This window comes from Sceloporus occidentalis, unplaced genomic scaffold (genome assembly GCF_023333645.1).
Source record: "Sceloporus occidentalis isolate IW3139 unplaced genomic scaffold, rSceOcc1.0.p SCAF_301, whole genome shotgun sequence".
NCBI lineage: Eukaryota > Metazoa > Chordata > Lepidosauria > Squamata > Phrynosomatidae > Sceloporus > Sceloporus occidentalis.
Window position 1 is genome coordinate 651 of NW_028317281.1, and position 19,063 is coordinate 19,713.

The following is a 19,063-nucleotide window of genomic DNA, read 5'->3' on the forward strand; positions in this document are numbered from 1 at the left end:
ATGGTTTGTTTCTTGATGAAGGTCCGGAATTATGAGATAATAACATTGCAAGACCTTGTTACCACTTGAATAAAATAAGCTTCTTTTATCTTCTATTAAGAAGAACTCTGAGTGCTTTTGGACTTATATATTTAATGATAAACAGATAAGACAATTATTTAAATACATTGAATTTATAAAAAAACAGTTTTATAGGTTAAACTTATATTTATTTGTTTTAGGTCTGTGGCAGAAGCAACTGAAGTTGATCTTAATATGAGAGTTGGGTTGCACACTGGCCGTGTTCTTTGTGGTGTTCTGGGACTTCGAAAATGGCAGTATGATGTCTGGTCTAATGATGTCACTTTAGCAAATGTAATGGAAGCTGGTGGATTGCCAGGGTATGTTTAAAATGACTTTTTATATGCAGATATAATACATACTCAGATGCTTGTACTGTATGAGGGCCAGCCTTTATATGACCTATCAAGGAAGTTAGTAAAAGGGTCATTTGGCTATCTTTAAGTGCAGATGAAATACTACATGGCGCCAGAAAGACATGTTCGTCAAAAACAAGATGTCAAATAGATAAATACAAATGCGAATATGTACAGTGCTATAACATACACCAAACACTTAAATATTGGAATTAATCTGAATATTCATGTGATTTTAACTGTAAACAAACAATCTATAATGATCTTAGGTAGGATATAGCTAAATAATCATACCTGGGAACTTCTGAGCCCCAGCTACCCAGAGCCTTCCCTTGCGGGACGCGGCCAGGCCTGCCCACTGACGTCTGCGGGCAGTCCTGTGACATCGGTGGGCGGTCCCGCTGCCATCGGTGGGTGGTCCTGCTGATGTCAGTGAGCTTTCCGAATTATGTTGGGGCGTTCTCACTAACATCGCAGGAAATGCCCCCATTTCTTCACCTGGAGTTCCCAGGTATGTAAATAATGCACAAGATATCCAATATTATGATGTATTTTATCTCTTTACTCCAAGCAGTAACATATAATTGAAGATGCAGAATCCATAGCATGATGCTGCCCTGTTCAAACTCCAAACAAATAGCCATCTTACCCCTAGAGCCAGCATCTTGGAGTCAAAAGAGATGAAAGCTCCAACAACAGACTGTGATAGAATAGTATACAAGGAAAATGAGGTATAAGATACAATCCTGTTTATTAATTGCTTTGCAACTAGTCTGGATCCCATCTTGTTGTGGGAGAACAGTAATAAGCAGCACTCATCGTAGAATGAGAGTAAAATACCAAAAAGATCAGGTGAAGGATTAATCATGAGTAGGAGTTTTAGAAAAGTTTTACATTTTAAATCCCAGTGTATTTATGAAATAGTTATTATTGCCCCTTTAGAGACGCTCTAACATATGTGATAATAGAACTTTTACTTGTAGAAATTACCACTTACTTACCAGAATTCGGAATGTCTAGAATAATATTTTGAGTAATGTTACCTTGAATAAGTGACAGAAACACCCATTATATTTTTAGAAAGTTCATTCATTTCAGTCAATTGTTAAACTATATACAGTATCTCACAAAAGTGAGTACACCCCTCACATTTTTGTAAATATTTTATTGTATCCTTTCATGTGACAACACTGAATAAATTACACTCTGCTACAATGTAACGTAGTGAGTGTACAGCCTGTATAACGGTGTAAATTTGCTGCCCCCTGAAAATAACTCAACACACAGCCATTAATGTCTAAACCTTGACAACAAAAGTGAGTACACCCCTAAGTGGAAATGTCCAAATTGGGCCCAATTAGCCATTTCTCCTCCCCGGTGTCATGTGAATCATTAGTGTTACAAGGTCTCAGGTGTGAATGGGGAACAGGTGTGTTAAATTTGGTGTTATCGCTCTCACACTGGTAACTGGAAGTTCAACATGGCACCTCATAGTAACATAGTAACATAGTTCATAAGGTTGAAAAAAGACCAAAGTCCATCAAGTTCAACCTATATACATATTGTGTCCCTACTGTGTTGATCCAGAGGAAGGCAAAAAAACCCTTATGAAGCAGATGCCAATTGCCCCATACCAGGGGGAAAATTCCTTCCCGACTCCAAATATGGCAATCAGAATAAATCCCTGGATCAACGTTCTGTCCCTATTAATCTAATATCCATAACTTGTAATATTATTGCTTTCAAGAAACACGTCCAGGCTCTTTTTGAACTCTTTTATTGAGTTTACCATTACCACTTCCTCTGGCAGAGAGTTCCATAATCTCACCGCTCTTACTGTAAAGAACCCCCATCTGTGCTGGTGTAGAAACCTTCTTTCCTCCAACCGTAGAGGATGTCCCCTTGTTATAGATACAGTCCTGGGTATAAATAGGTCCTGGGAGTGATCTCTGTACTGTCCCCTTATATATTTATACATAGTTATTAAATCCCCCCTAAACTGTCTTTTTTCCAAACTAAATAACCCTAATTCTGATAATCTTTCTGGGTACTGTAGTCCTCCCATTCCTCTTATTACTAGACTTGTGCATTCGTCTTCGGGCGAACATGGAAACGAACACGAAGAGTGCGTTTTCGTGTTCGTTCCGAAGACACGCCGAAGAGAAGACGGCGGCGGTAAAACGTAGGCGAAGACGAAGACACACACCACGAAGATCTTCGTGATTGTCTTCGTCTTCGTCTACCATTCCCCCCCTTCATCTTACCTTGTCTTGTCTTCGCGGCTTCGCGGCATCGCGGCAGTTCCCGGAAGTGGAAATCCGCAGGTTCGCCGTCACGGGTTACAGGGCAGTGCGAATGAGCCTATTGGTCGCCTACAGGGACCTCCTCTGGCATCAACCAATTGGTTGATGCCAGAGAAAGACCCTGCAGGTGACCAATAGGCTCACTCGCACGGTCTTTGTAGCCCCTGACAGCGAACCTATGGATTTCCGCTCCCGTTAACCCCTTCGATGCTGCGTTAACACAGCATCGAAGGGGTTAACGGGAGCAGAAATCCATAGGTTAAAGGGCCGTGCAAGCGACCAATAGGCTCACTTGCACGGCCCCTTAACCCTTTAAAAAAAGGTTAACCCCTAACTAATTGAACAGGGAGGGAGACCAGTGGCATCGGCAGTGCCGATGCCACTGGTCTCCCTCCCTGTTCAATTAGTTAAATGTCCGTACGAGCGACTTTATTGGTCGCTCGTACGGACATTTAACCCGGCACAGACTAACTAATTGAACAGGGAGGGAGACCAGTGGCATCGGTCTCCCTCCCTGTTCAATTAGTTAAAGACCAGTGGCATCGGCAGGGCAAGTTGCAGCATTGGGGTTTTAAAACCCCAATGCTGCAACTTACCCTGCCGATGCCACTGGTCTCCCTCCCTGTACAGAGTTAAATGTCCGTACGAGCGACTTTATTGGTCGCTCATACGGACATTTAACCCGGCACGGACTAACTAATTGAACAGGGAGGGAGACCAGTGGCATCGGTCTCCCTCCCTGTTCAATTAGTTAAAGACCAGTGGCATCGGCAGGGCAAGTTGCAGCATTGGGGTTTTCAAACCCCAATGCTGCAACTTACCCTGCCGATGCCACTGGTCTCCCTCCCTGTACAGAGTTAAATGTCCGTACGAGCGACTTTATTGTTCGCTCGTACGGACATTTAATTAATTGAACAGGGAGGGAGACCAGTGGGATGTGCCGGGTAAGTTGTAGCATTGGGGTTTTAAAAGTCTGCACGAGCGACCAACAGAGTCGCTCGTGCAGACTTTTAAAACCCCAATGCTGTAACTTACCCGGCAGATCCCACTGGTCTCCCTGTTCTATCAGTTAATAAATTATAGAACAGGGAGACCAGCGGGATCTGCCGGACAATTACAGCACCAGGAGTATAACAGTCTGTACGAGCGACCCTATTGGTCGCCAGCAGGGGGCTCGTCTGCCATCAACCAATGGCAGACGAGCCCCCTGCTGACGACCAATAGAGTTGCTCATACGGACATTTAAACTCCTGGCGCCAGAGCGGCTTTAACCCCGTTTTAACCCCTTAACCGGGGAAAACGAAGAAAACCCGAGCACGAAGAATGTCCGCGAATATTCGCCCGAAGAGAAGACAGGACCAGGCGAATATTCGCGGAATACGAAGTTCTTTTTTTTGCCGAAGACGAGCACGAAGACGAACACGAAGAGCCCCCTGGTGCCCAAGTCTACTTATTACTCTGGTTGCCCGTCTTTGAACCCTCTCCAGCTCCACTATATCTTTCTTGTACACTGGTGCCCAGTACTGTACACAGTATTCCATGTGTGGTCTGACTAGTGACTTGTACAGTGGTAGAATTATTTCCTTGTCGTGGGCATCTATGCCCCTTTTGATGCACCCCATGATTTTATTTGCCTTAGCAGCAGCTGCCTGACACTGGTCGCTACAGGTAAATTTACTGTTAACTAAAACTCCTAAGTCCTTTTCCATGTCAGTCGTCCCCAGTGCTTTCCCATTTAATACATATTCCCAGCCTGGATTTTTCTTCCCCATGTGCATAACCTTACATTTATCTGTGTTGAACCTCATCTGCCACATCCCAGCCCAAGCCTCCAACCTATGCAGATCCATTTGTAATCGTGCACTGTCCTCTATTGTGTTAACCACGTTACAGAGCTTAGTATCATCTGCAAAGATTGATACTTTACTATACAATCCCTCTACAAGGTCATTAATAAATATATTAAAAAGAATAGGACCCAAAACTGACCCCTGTGGTACCCCACTAGCAACAGTAACCCACTCAGAGTATGTACCATTAATAACCACCTCTGTTTCCTATCACTGAGCCAGTTACTTACCCACATACACACATTCTCCCCCAGCCCAAGCATTCTCATTTTATGTACCAGCCTTTTATGTGGCACCGTATCAAATGCTTTGGAAAAATCAAGATATACGACATCCAGCGATTCACCCCGATCCAGTCTTGAGCTCACCTCCTCATAAAAGCTGATCAGGTTAGTTTGACAGGACCGATCCCTTGTAAACCCATGCTGATATGGAGTCATACACTTATTTTCATTGAGATACTCTAAAATAGCATCTCTTAGGAAACCCTCAAACAGTTTACACACAACAGAAGTTAAACTAACAGGCCTATAATTCCCATGGCAAAGAACTAAAAAAAGATATAAAAAAAGAATTGTTGCTCTTCATAAAGATTGCCAAGACTCTGAAACTGAGCTGCAGCATGGTGGGCAAGACCATACAGCGGTTTCACGGGACAGGTTCCACTCAGAACAGTCCTCGCCATGGATGACCCAAGAAGTTGAGTGCACATGCTCAGCATCATATCCAGAGGTTGTCTTTGGGAAATAGACGTATGAGTGCTGCCAGCATTGCTGCAGAGGTTGAAGGGGTGGGGGGGGGTCAGCCTGTCAGTGCTCAGACCATATGCAGCACACTGCATGAAATTGGTCTGCAGGGCTGTTGTCCCAGAAGGAAGCCTCTTCTAAAGATGATGCACAAGAAAGCCCGGAAAGAGTTTGCTGAAGACAAGCAGACCAAGGACATGGATTGCTTGAACCATGTCCTGTGGCCTGATGAGACCAAGATAAACTTATTTGGTTCAGATGGTGTCAAGCATGTGTGGCGACAACCAGGTGAAGAGTACAAAGACAAGTGTGTCTTGCCTACAATCAAGCATGGGGGTGGGACTGTCATGGTCTGGGCCTGCATGAGTGCTGCCAGCACTGGGGAGCTACAGTTCATTGAGTGAACCATGAATGCCAACATGTACTGTGACATACTGAAGCAGTAGAGCATTTGTGAGATCAGGCACTGATTTTGGACGAGAAGGTCTGGCTCGTAATCTCCGTTCCAGTTCATCGCAAAGGTGTTCATTGGGGTTGAGGTCAGGGTTGTACGCAGTCCAGTCAAGTTCTTCTACACTAAGCTCATCCAACCATGTCTTTATGGACCTTGATTTATGTACTCAGCCACAGTCAAGCTAAATTAGAAAAGGGCCACCACTCTTAAAGAAGGCAAACAAGGTCTGGTAAGTCTCAAAACCAGAGTCCTCGATTAAAGCAAGGGCACAGTGGCATATAGGGGGTATAAGGCATTTTTGGGGCAGAGTGGCAAGCCTGGGAGCAGATGTGCATAACTGGGGGTCAGGTTGGAAAATAAAAGGAAATAAAAACAAAAAAAATATTTTTCTCAATCATAGCTTTTATTAAAAAAAATAGTTTACATAGTTTACATGAATTAACCTTTACTAGTAAAACTTTTTTCCTATAGGGTGGTCTTATATTCAGACTTTAATAATCGAGCAAATATGGTTCTATTCATATTTATCAAATATAAATAAATTAGTTTAATATAAATGGAAATGTCATTCACTTAACTTGTCAAAACATCAAACATTTAACCATAGTAATACTGACAGTTTATATGTCACTTGAACATCTGCACATCAATACTTCACCTCAGTACTTCACTTGAATATCATACTTGAATGGAACATCAATATTGGTTTATTATTTCTAAAAGATATAAGTACACCAGTGGCCAGTGTTCTCATAAACATGAGATTGCTCACACACAATGTTTAACCTCTTCACAACATGTACGGGGTCACGATGTACTGCATTGGTGACAAAGCCCACTGCTATTAATTATCTGCATTGCCACAATTGGCAGCTTTTCAGGATCCACGGAAGCCTCAAAAGTGAGGCTAGCCATGGATCGTGGGAGGAAAGCCCTCCCCCGAAAAAAAAAATGTTGAGGCGGCCAGCTAAATCAGTGCTTAGGAGGTGATCGGTATTCGCTTCCTAAGCATAATATGTGTTGCTGACATGCCTTGATATCGAGGCATGTCAGTAACACAGACATGTACCCCGATCGCCTTGTGATTGCTCCGAAGAGCAACCACAAGCGCCGTCAGTGAATGGCGTTGACGCCATTCACAAGATGGCTGGCGCCAACTGTTAGATCAATGAGTTCACAGAGGGTCTATCTTTCAGGTTGAATGCAGGTACTGCATTCATCCACACAGGTCAATGAAGCCCAGCTCACTAATCACAAATGTGATTAGTAAAATAAAATATTAATTAAAAAAATCATAAAAAATATTAAAGAAATTTAAAAAGAAATGGTAATATGTCTAACATAACTGTAAGGGCCGCTCTAAGTCAGGCCCCATTCAGGCTCCGGAGCTGCTCATCTCTGGTTCCCTTGCCTTGCCTCAGTTTCCTTGCCTTGCCTCAGTTCCCATGTTTTGCTGTAATGCGTTCCTGCATTTCCATGTGATCTATCCTGAACCTCTGATTCCTGGATTCCAGTCCTGCTCTTGGCTTTAGCTTATGTTTCCTTTATAAGTTGTGCCCTACCTGTTATGTTTGTCTCAGTCTGCAGTCTCAGGTGGGCTAAGCATACTATGGCCATATGTCCTAAAGTCCTAGGCTAGACCTGTGTCCATGTGTGTCTGTATTTTGTGTACCTTTTCCCTCTTTTCCCTGAATCATCTGAGGATTTCGGTTCCTCTCTCCTCTCCCCATGTCCCAGTTAAGATGTCCTATCCTTGCTTAAAGGAGAAGCGTCTGAGGATTCTGGCTCCTCACTCCATCCCTTGTGTTCTTGTTCCCTGTACTTTGTTGTGTCCTGTATCATGTATGTCTTGTTTGGCTATGTTTCTTGCTTGGTCTCCCTGTTACTTGCTTGCTATGTCCCTGCTGTTACTCTGCTTAGCTTCCATACTCCCAGCCTGCAGCACCCTGTACATGATTCTGCACATAGTGCTATGTCTCAGGGTCCCTACAGGATATCACTTTGTTTTGTTCTGGACAACATCTGCTGCTATGTCAGGGCCCTGGTATGTGGCTACACAACCCTAGGTGCTGAACACCCGGGTGAGTGCAGTCGCCCTGCACCAGGCCCTGTCCATCTCCGCTACTGCGCAATAACTCCTGAAAACTATCTTTGGGTGCTCTGGGTCATTACAGTTGTCTTTATGGACGCCCTGACCATGGCTAATATAAATGGGAATGGCATACTCACAATAACCTTAGCTGTGAACCTTGGCTAGGAATTGGAAAAGCAGCTGCTAAATCTGTAACTATTCTTTGTTGACTCTTAGCAGTGAATACTGACGCTGGTAGACTTTCACAGTGATCAAGAGTAGGAATTGGAAAATGAGCTGGTGATTTTTCTTCTATTCTTCTTCTATTGCATCCTCTCTTGGTGGTACATGTTCAGTGGAATTTTCATTTCAAATATCTTTTGAATTTCTTCCAATATTGTAATAAAAGCTGCTGTTTCTTCGTTATTGAGGTGGAGCCTGAAAATGTACATTTTGCTTGGCCAACCATCTGGTTGGCTGAGTGCTGTAGGTACTGCAGTCCATGACAGCTGGTGTGCCAAGGTTAGCTTTTAATTAGCTGCTTCCCTCCCTGGCTAGCCCCTTGATTAAAATTCCCTGTTTCCCCTCCCATGTCAGTGTCCCTGCCTCCCCCTGTGTGGATTGCACTTCTAATGATTCCTAGCCAGCAATTTAGCTGGTTGAGCATCATTGTTACTGTGGTCCACTCTAGCTGGTGTGCCAAGGATTAGCTATCATTATGCAGTGTGTGAGTGTATCAAAGTGCTCTATGGCAATAAAAGTCAAAGTAATGAAGAGCCCTGACTCTATTTAGCAGTCAGGGCGGCATGTGGTTGTGGGGATAGAGGGGTCAAGAAAAGGTCAGGTTATATAACAGGTTAGGGTCGAGGTTACATAATAAAAAAAAAAAAAAAAAGGTGTAGAAGCTACTAGATGCGCTCGCGCCGCTTAGTTTGCCGCGCTTTTTGCGCTCGAGTGTGTCTTGTGCCACTTAGTTTAACCACGTTTTTCTTATCTGAGGTAAAAGGGTATCTCGCGCTGCGCTAAGGGCGGGATTTTGCCCTATAAATAGACCTGCTGAGGTGCGTTCGTTTCACACTTGCGGCGAACTGCTAGCTGACTGCACTGACCTCTCTGTAGCGTCTGGTGAGCGGCAGCTTAGCGGGAGAGCCAAGGGTACGAAGATGGAAGAACTTCTTCTGAGGCGCCCACCCTCCCACCCCAAAAAAAAAAAAAAAAAAAAAAAAAAAAGAGGGTTTAAATATAATCTGTCGTGGCTTTTATTGGGGTTAAGGTTGCCCTTTCTTCTATAGGGTGAACCAGTGGTTTTGGGCTGTCCTGGCTTTAGGGCAGATGGTCTTTGAGTATTTAAGTATGGTTGCACTCTGGGGCTTGTGCCAAGAGTGCTTTATGGTTACAATGTTTATGTTGATATTAAATAATTGGTTGATGTTACTCTGTAAGCTAAATAAAAGACCACGGCCTGTTTCTCCAATTCAGTTGTCAGTGTTTTTATTTATTAGGATAATACGGTATGAGTTAAGCTGTTTATTTGTTGTGCATATCCCTTACAATCACATGTATGATGTGTGAGTGTATCACAGACTCCACAGCAATAAATCTTACAATAATGATCATTGTGTAGGGATGTATCACAGACTCCACAGTTGTACATCCAGGGTGGAGCCCCCAGAGCACAAATTATATGAGGGGATGCAATATAGTTTTTTTTTTAAAAATACACATAGAAGCACTGAACATTTTATGTAAGATGCTGCTTTTTTACCTTTGTATTAAATAATTTTGCTTACATATTATTGCCACATCATCTTTCTGAGTGACATAGTCCCCGTTCTTCTGTGGAGATGTACAGCTACACTAAGGGTTTCAAGCTGGAGCTTATTAAATTAACAGTCAGCTTGCTCATTCTACATTGGAGGAACACCCCAACCGAAGGCATGGACAGTAGTCCTGCACAGCGCTTGATGTCAAGGAGACTGAAGACTTCACTGCCAGTGGCCAACAAATTACTTGAACCTTGTGTGGTAACAGGTGTACTGGAGAAACTGCGACGGAGGAAACAGCTCTCCAAACTGACATATGATGTCTCTGCCAAAGACTTACCTGAATTAAGTGTTGGAGATCCAATCTGTATGAAGCCACTCCCTGGTGACAGGACTGGACGCTGGAGACTGGGTACCTGTGTTCAGAGGGTTGCTCCTCGCTCATATCTTGTGGATGTGGAAGGCAGTCTCTATCGCCGCAATCGAATTGACCTGCGAGTGGCTGAACAACTCACCGAACAAACCCATGAACATCCTGCACGGGACCCTACCGAGGCGCTCAATGCCCCTAGTCCTACTGGACCATGTAAGCAAGGCAGAGACAATACTGCTGTCATATCAGAAGGATACGAGGATGACATAATGCAGCCGCATGTACCAGTATGTTCTTCTGTGCCAAACACACCAGCCAGGAACAATGGCAGCCCCTTATCAACGCCTTTTGGAGCTGAACAGCTCGAGTTTCAAGACCACCAGATAGACTCAATCTGTAGTGTATCTACCAGTAACACAGTATGTTATGTTTTAGACTGTTCAGGATCTGTTTTCGGTTAATTGCTTGCAAATTCTGTATTGAATGCAAAAAAGGGGAGATGTTATGGAGTTATTATGCAAATACTGACCTCCCCCGGGTTAGCCCCCTCATATTAAGAATTTTTACAAAAGATCATTGCATTTGTTAGATCTTTGTTAGATCAGGTTTGATCAACTGTTTTTTTCGTTAGATCTACTCTAAAATAGGCAATATTAACAATCTTTTTCAGGGGGGGCTAACCCATAGCCAGCCCCCCCTCAACAAAAATTTCAACAAAAAGTTACTGATTATGATAGCTCTGTGTTAGATCAGGTTTGATCAGACAAAATTTTTGTTAGATCTAGTCTAATTACTGAGACATGGATTTTGGTAGATATTCGTTAGATCCGGTTAAATCAACTGTTTTTTTCGTTAGATCTATCACGCAGGAGGCGGTATTCACAATCCTATTTTGTGTGTGGGGGATGGGTATACATACGAGTTGGCCCCCCCTCAACTGAAATTTGGCCTTAGGTGTTCAGGTGCCCTGTGCAGACCACCCCCAAATTCCACGGAACAGAGGTAGAGCTCAGCGGGACATAAATTCCAAATTTCAGTTGGAGGGGCAACCCATATGTATACCCACCCACAGCACACAAAATAGGATTGTGAATACCGCCTCCTGCATGATAGATCTAACGAAAAAAACAGTTGATCTAACCGGATCTAACGAATATCTACCAAAATCCATAAAAAAAAATTTACATTTCAGTTGAGGGGGGGCCAACTCGTATGTATACCCATCCCCCGCACACAAAATAGGATTGTGAATACCGCCTCCTGCATGATAGATCTAACGAAAAAAACTGTTGATCTAACCGGATCTAACGGATATCTACCAAAATCCATTAAAAAAAATCAAAATTTCAGTTGAGGGGGGGCCCAACTCGTATGTATAGATTTTTATACTGATTCTCATTTTCCTTCCATTATTAATAAATTTATTAAAACTTGCTTGTAACATGTGGATCCAAGAGCTTGGTATTTTTAGTGGAATATGTCTAAAGAAATACGTCCATTTAGGAAGTATATATGCATTGATCACATTAATTCTACCTATCCAAGATAATTGTATATTTCGCCATTCTTTTAATAGATAATTTGTTTCTTTTAGTAGAGGCAAAACATTCTGTTCAACTATATCTTCTACTTTTGGTGCTATTTTTAGACCGAAGTAATTGAGATCTTGCTGTTTTCAACTAAATTTATATTCTTGTTGAATTATTTGTTTAGTTTGTATTGATACAGTTAATGGAAGAATTTCAGATTTTTCTATATTTAAATTTGAAATATTTGAGTATTTATTAATCGTTTCCATCAGGGCCCTAATTGATTTTTCAGGTTCTTCTATGTAATGTAATCTGCATATAGACATATTTTAAGTTCTTCCTGTAGAAAACAGAAGCCTTTTATCTTATAATTTTTTCGTATAGCAATTGCTAAAATCTCCATGGTCCATGGTTCGGCACATCGCGGATCGGGTTGACAGATTACTGGGGGGGGCTGGAGAAGACCCAGCAGTCATGGTGCACATTGGCACCAATGACAAAGTGAGAGGTAGGCGGAGTGTCCTTAAAAATGATTTCAGGGACTTAGGTAGCAAGCTTAAGGCAAGGACCTCCAAGGTAGTATTTTCTGAAATATTACCTGTACCACGTGCCACACCAGAGAGGCAGCGGGAGATTAGGGAGCTAAACGAGTGGCTCAGAAGCTGGTGTAGGAAGGAGGGGTTTGGGTTCATGGAGAACTTTGCCGACTTCTCTGTCGGATACAGGCTCTACGGTAGGGACGGGCTGCACCTCAATGGGGAGGGTGCAGCTGTGCTCGGGGAGAAGATGGCCAGAAGGGTGGAGGAGTGTTTAAACTAGGTAAAGGGGGGGAGGGAAACTACAATATAGAAGGGGAAGATAGTGTAGATAGAAAGCTGGGGCTTATAAATGTACCTGGGGGTGGAGCGGAGGGAATGAGGGGTTAGAATAGTCAATAGGGATAGGCTTCATAGGGAAAAAAAACATACACCTCTAAATTGTATGCTTACTAATTCTGACCAATAAAACTGACGAACTGGAGTTAATAATGTCTGAAGAAAACTATGACATAGTGGGTATAACAGAGACATGGTTGGATGATAGCTATGACTGGGCGGTTAACATACAGGGTTATAGTCTATTCAGGAAGGAACGAAAAAAACGAAAAGGGGGAGGAGTTTGCCTTTATGTAAAGTCCAGCCTAAAGGCCACACTGCGGGAGAATATATGTGAGGGAAATGATAATGTGGAGTCATTATGGGTAGAAATATATGGAAAGAAAAATAATAAAATACTGATCGGGGTTTGCTATAAGCCACCAAATATAATGGAAGCAGCAGAAGATCAATTATTAAAGCAAATAAACAAGGCAGCAAATCACAATGAGGTGGTTATTATGGGGGACTTTAACTATCCCGACATAAACTGGGAAACAGAGACCTGTGAATCTCATAAAGGAAACCGGTTTCTGACTATAAGTAAGGATAATTATCTGTCCCAAATGGTACAGGACCCGACCAGAGGGGGCGCCCTACTGGACTTAATATTAACCAACAGACCTGACAGAGTAACTAATGGGGAAAAGAAAAAATGTTGGTGCGCTAAGCTAGTCACAGGCTCAAATAATACAAATGTATAATACGAGGCCTACCAAACAGGTGTAAGCATGCTGCAAAAACAGTGTATTGGCTGTACAATGTATACAAAAAACAAAAACTGTCTGCGCTTCTTACCCTAATAAAGTTGGCAACAAATATATAAACATAATATAAATGAGAGGTTTTGGTTATATGAATTGGCCAAAGCATAATTAAGCTCACCCGCCACGTCAAGGCACACTCTCAATAGGGTGAGAACCTACGCTCACCTCCTACATAGTGGGCACACAAAGCAGTATAAACTGCTTTGTGTGCCCACTATGTAGGAGGTGAGCGTAGGTTCTCACCCTATTGAGAGTGTGCCTTGACGTGGCGGGTGAGCTTAATTATGCTTTGGCCAATTCATATAACCAAAACCTCTCATTTATATTATGTTTATATATTTGTTGCCAACTTTATTAGGGTAAGAAGCGCAGACAGTTTTTGTTTTTTTAGAGTAACTAATGTGCAGGTCAGGGGGCATCTAGGAAATAGTGATCACAATATGATACATTATAACTTGTCCTTCAATAAGGGAACTCTTAGAGGAGCCACAAGAACCATGAACTTTAGGAAGGCAAAGTTTGATCAACTAAGAGAAGCCCTTAACACTGTAAATTGGGAAAATGTCCTCAAAAACAAGAGTACAGACACTCAATGGGAGATTTTTAAGGATATCTTAAATTCTCACTGTGAAAGGTACATACCGTATGGGAATAAAAGAGTCAGGAACAAGAGAAAACCAATGTGGATAAATAAAAATGTAAAGGGGGTAATAAATGGCAAAAAAAAGGCATTTAAGCTACTAAAACAGGAAGGCAGTGAGGAAGCACTAAAAAGCTATCGGGAAAAAAATAAAATATGTAAAAATCAGATAAAAGCAGCAAAAGTAGAGACAGAAAGACTCATTGCCAAAGAGAGTAAGACAAACCCCAAAATGTTCTTTAACTATATAAATAGTAAAAAGGTTAAAAATGAAAGCGTTGGCCCCTTAAAAAGTAATGAGGGAGAAGTTATAGACGGGGATCAGGAAAAAGCTAATCTATTAAATATATTCTTCTCTGCTGTATTCACAGAGGAAAATGAAATGCCAGGTAATATACAGCAGGATGAGATAACTGCCCCAGTACATGTCGCCTGTCTAACCCAGGAAGAAGTGCAGTGCCGCCTAAAAAAAATCACAATAGACAAATCACCAGGTCCAGATGGCATTCACCCCCGCGTTCTTAGGGAGTTAAGTAATGTAATAGACAGACCCCTATTTCTAATATTCAAGGACTCTATAGTGACAGGGTCTGTTCCCCAGGACTGGCGCATAGCAAATGTTGTGCCAATATTCAAAAAGGGGACAAAAAGTGACCCGGGGAATTATAGGCCTGTTAGTTTAACTTCTGTTGTGTGTAAACTGTTTGAGGGTTTCCTAAGAGATGCTATTTTGGAGTATCTCAATGAAAATAAGTGTATGACTCCATATCAGCATGGGTTTACAAGGGATCGGTCCTGTCAAACTAACCTGATCAGCTTTTATGAGGAGGTGAGCTCAAGACTGGATCGGGGTGAATCGCTGGATGTCGTATATCTTGATTTTTCCAAAGCATTTGATACGGTGCCACATAAAAGGCTGGTACATAAAATGAGAATGCTTGGGCTGGGGGAGAATGTGTGTATGTGGGTAAGTAACTGGCTCAGTGATAGGAAACAGAGGGTGGTTATTAATGGTACATACTCTGAGTGGGTTACTGTTGCTAGTGGGGTACCACAGGGGTCAGTTTTGGGTCCTATTCTTTTTAATATATTTATTAATGACCTTGTAGAGGGATTGTATAGTAAAGTATCAATCTTTGCAGACGATACTAAGCTCTGTAACGTGGTTAACACAATAGAGGACAGTGCACGATTACAAATGGATCTGCATAGGTTGGAGGCTTGGGCTGGGATGTGGCAGATGAGGTTCAACACAGATAAATGTAAGGTTATGCACATGGGGAAGAAAAATCCAGGCTGGGAATATGTATTAAATGGGAAAACACTGGGGACGACTGACATGGAAAAGGACTTAGGAGTTTTAGTTAACAGTAAATTTACCTGTAGCGACCAGTGTCAGGCAGCTGCTGCTAAGGCAAATAAAATCATGGGGTGCATCAAAAGGGGCATAGATGCCCACGACAAGGAAATAATTCTACCACTGTACAAGTCACTAGTCAGACCACACATGGAATACTGTGTACAGTACTGGGCACCAGTGTACAAGAAAGATATAGTGGAGCTGGAGAGGGTTCAAAGACGGGCAACCAGAGTAATAAGGGGAATGGGAGGACTACAGTACCCAGAAAGATTATCAGAATTAGGGTTATTTAGTTTGGAAAAAGACGGTTTAGGGGGGATTTAATAACTATGTATAAATATATAAGGGGACAGTACAGAGATCACTCCCAGGACCTATTTATACCCAGGACTGTATCTATAACAAGAGGACATCCTCTACGGTTGGAGGAAAGAAGGTTTCTACACCAGCACAGACGGGGGTTCTTTACAGTAAGAGCGGTGAGATTATGGAACTCTCTGCCAGAGGAAGTGGTTATGGTAAACTCAATAAAAGAGTTCAAAAGGAGCCTGGACGTGTTTCTTGAAAGCTATAATATTACAAGTTATGGATATTAGATTAATAGGGACAGAACGTTGATCCAGGGATTTATTCTGAGAAAGGGGGCAGCCCTGCCGCGTTCCATTTGTCAAATGAAACCAATCTGCTTTAATATTTTGTCCAATTGTCCTCGCCGTAGAATTTAAGTATAAAGATTTAATTGCTGAAGTAAATAAGCCATCAATTCCAAAGGCCCGAATAGAATGGAACATAAAATCCCAATTCACCCGGTCAAAGGCTTTCTCAGCATCTAATGCAAGAAGACAGAGCGATTTTTTTGTAGATTTGTTACATCAAGTATGTAAGTAATACGTCTAAAATTATTATTAGACTTGCGCATTCGTCTTCGGGCGAACATGAAAACGAGCACGAAGAGGCCGGTTTTTTGTTCGTTCCGAAGACATGCCGAAGAGAATACAGTGCCGGCAAAACGTAGGAGAAGACGAAGACTCACAACCATGAAGAATCGAAGATTCTTCGTGATCGTCTTCGTTTTTGCCGCGCAGCCGCCAAAATTTCAAACAGGAGTGAGCTGATCTCGTCTGTTCAATCAGCTCACTCTTGTGACTTCACGCTAAGGGTCTCGTCCAATGCCTGTGCTGCTGTTTTTTGAATTCTGAAGGCGCCTTTATAAGACCAGAGCTTGCCTGAGAGATCCATTCATTTTTCGCTGTGACTGCTTTGGCAACACTGCTGTGCTGTATCCGAGCGTTACAGAGAGATTGTTCTGTTCTGTGTGAGACTGGTAAGCCTTAGCCTGCCATTTCTCACAGTGTACTTCATCCTCACTTCAGTGCTACTTAATATAATTAATAATAATTTGATTAATTTAATTTTTTTTTATTTAATTTGTCATCAACTGTAGTGTAAGTGCTGTTGAGTTGACAGTGCACCCAGTGTCTCAGTGGCACTGGGGTGCCCTTGCCCTGGGCTGGCACTAGTGCCTACTGCCTGTCCTGCTTAAATAAATTAAATAGAATTTATAAATAATAATTTAATAGAGTCTATAATTTAATAGTTCATTATAATATTATATATATATATATTTGTCAGTCATATATATATATACTATAGTATACTAGTGTAGAGTGTACTGTAGACATTCATCTACTAGTGTCTAATTTAAAATCAGTAATATTAATTAATATAATTAATAATTGAAATCATTATAAAATTATATATATTTGTCAGTTATAGTTAGTAATAGTATACTAGTGTAGAGTGTACTGTAGACATTCAAGACATCTACTAGTGTCTAATCTAAAATCAGTAATATCAATAATTCTATAATTCTTTCTTATCTTAATAGTTAATTAAATGTGTTTTGCTCACCTCAGTCCATCAGTGAAGTGAACTTGTTGGGCTAGTGAGTGCAGCCGCATAAGTGCTGTGTGTTTTTGTTCAGCAAGCAGTGAAGCTAACTGTTTTGCTGTGACATTTTATTTTATTTCTAATTCTTTTCAAGAAAAATTGACTGTGATGAGCTGTACTAAGCAAAGCTTCAAGCTACTAGCTGTAGTACTAAAATAATTCTAATCTTCTTTAATCTTAATCTATAATATATTATAAATAATATATAACAATATAAATTCTAATTCATAATCTATAATATAAGTAATTCTAATTCTAAATTCTAATTCATAATCTATATTCTTATAGAATATAGATTAGAAATAAATTATTTCTAATCTATTAATATTATATAACTTAATATTAATTAATAAATCATACTGAATCTGATTTAACCTCACTTTAGCTTAGTGGGTTTGAGAGCGTCTGCCTAGAGGTAGACTTATAGTAAGGAAATATAGCTTTAGGCTAACATAGTAGTAGGCTAAACTCTTAGGCCCGTGTAAATTCAAATTAAAAATAAAATACTGCTAGTTATTAAATAGTTAATCTTGAGTTAATAATTTAAATAACTTTAGCACTTTGCCAGATTGCACACAACAGCACAGTGCAGTAGTGCATAGTTTTACTTTTTAAGCAGCAGCACTGAAGAGAACTTCCTCTAATTTTTTTGTCTTTAATTCGTTTTTCCTTTTTTTTATTTTTTTTTTATTTTTTATTTTTTTATAGTTTTTTAAACACTACACTACACACACAACACAAAATTTGAAATGTATCCTCCTTTTGGGACTAAGGAGGGGCAAGCTCCATCTACCACCACCACCACCACCACCAGCACCACCACCAGTTCTAAGATGCAGCCTTTGCGTCAGTCTAGTCGGCCAAGTAGGCCAAGCTCTCGCTTATCATTTGGGGAAGCATTGCTTGAAGGATCATCAAGTAAAGGAAAGGCACCAAAAGCAGGCAGTAGTAGTGCGGCTAGGCCCACAAGCTCTATGGTTTTTTACGGAAAGCCTAAAGCACCAGAAGCACGTTCAAAGTTAAAGGGTAGCACAAGTAGTACCAGCCCAGTGACTAAAAAGAAGTGCCTTTTGCCCCAAGCAGCATCTTCCCCATGCACAAGCAGCATGCAAGGTACCAAGCAGAGCCAAATTAGCAGCAAGACTCAGAGGGGTCCCAAACAAAAGCGATCTCATTCCTTTGTAGGGAAAACCACCACCACCACCACCCCCACCGCCTCTACCACCACTAGTGCTGCGCCTACTGTTCCCACTGGTACCGCCACGCCATGTCCTCCTAGTACCTCTAGCAAGCCACCAAGTCCTTACAAAATTTTTGTAAAGACAGTTAGAGAGAGGGCTACACATAGTGGAACTCCACCTAGCGAGGTAGCAGAGGAGCCTGAGACTGAGAGGCCAAGTGCAGAGTCTATTCTTCCTGCTCGCACTACTAGTAGTCACGAGTCTCACGACGATATCAGTCTTAGCTCCAGCCTAGCAGGAATTCCATTCGATCTGGCTAATGAAGAGCTAGACTATGAGCCAGAGGAAGTAGAGGAGATGAGTGGTCAGGAATCAGATTCCTCAGGGAGCAGTGTCCAAATGACTAGTGCACAATTTTCCCCTGAGCCTCCACCTTCTCCGCTACGGTCATCACCATCACCACCACCACCAGCAGCAGCAGCAGCAGCAGCAAAACCTAGCAAATCTAAAGCATTTAGCAGTCCCACTATGGCCAGTACTGTTACCACCAGTCCCACCACCACTAGTTCTGCCTCTGTTCATCCACCCCGAGCAGTAGGAGCAGCACCCAAGGCACACTCCAAGGCTATGCGCGCCCCAATTTGGGAGCACTTTGAAAATGTTGAAGAAGGGCGCTATGGAAAGTGCAAACATTGTGGGAAGCTAATAAGCAGAGGGAAAGTGTCTGGCCATTTTACCAGTGCTAG

The 19,063-nt window shown here is 41.9% G+C and overlaps 1 protein-coding gene across 1 annotated transcript in view; it reads left to right on the forward strand.

The window, feature by feature from the left end:
- Window positions 1-221: 221 nt before the first annotated feature.
- The window catches only part of LOC149275033 (adenylate cyclase type 1-like), a gene marked incomplete at its 5' end in the record, with an annotated part of 677,365 nt that continues 658,523 nt past the window's right edge, over window positions 222-19,063 (forward strand). The window contains one exon of the mRNA XM_089504957.1: window positions 222-380. Coding sequence (XP_089361083.1) covers window positions 222-380 — 159 coding nt within the window. The remainder of the gene's footprint in view (window positions 381-19,063) is intronic.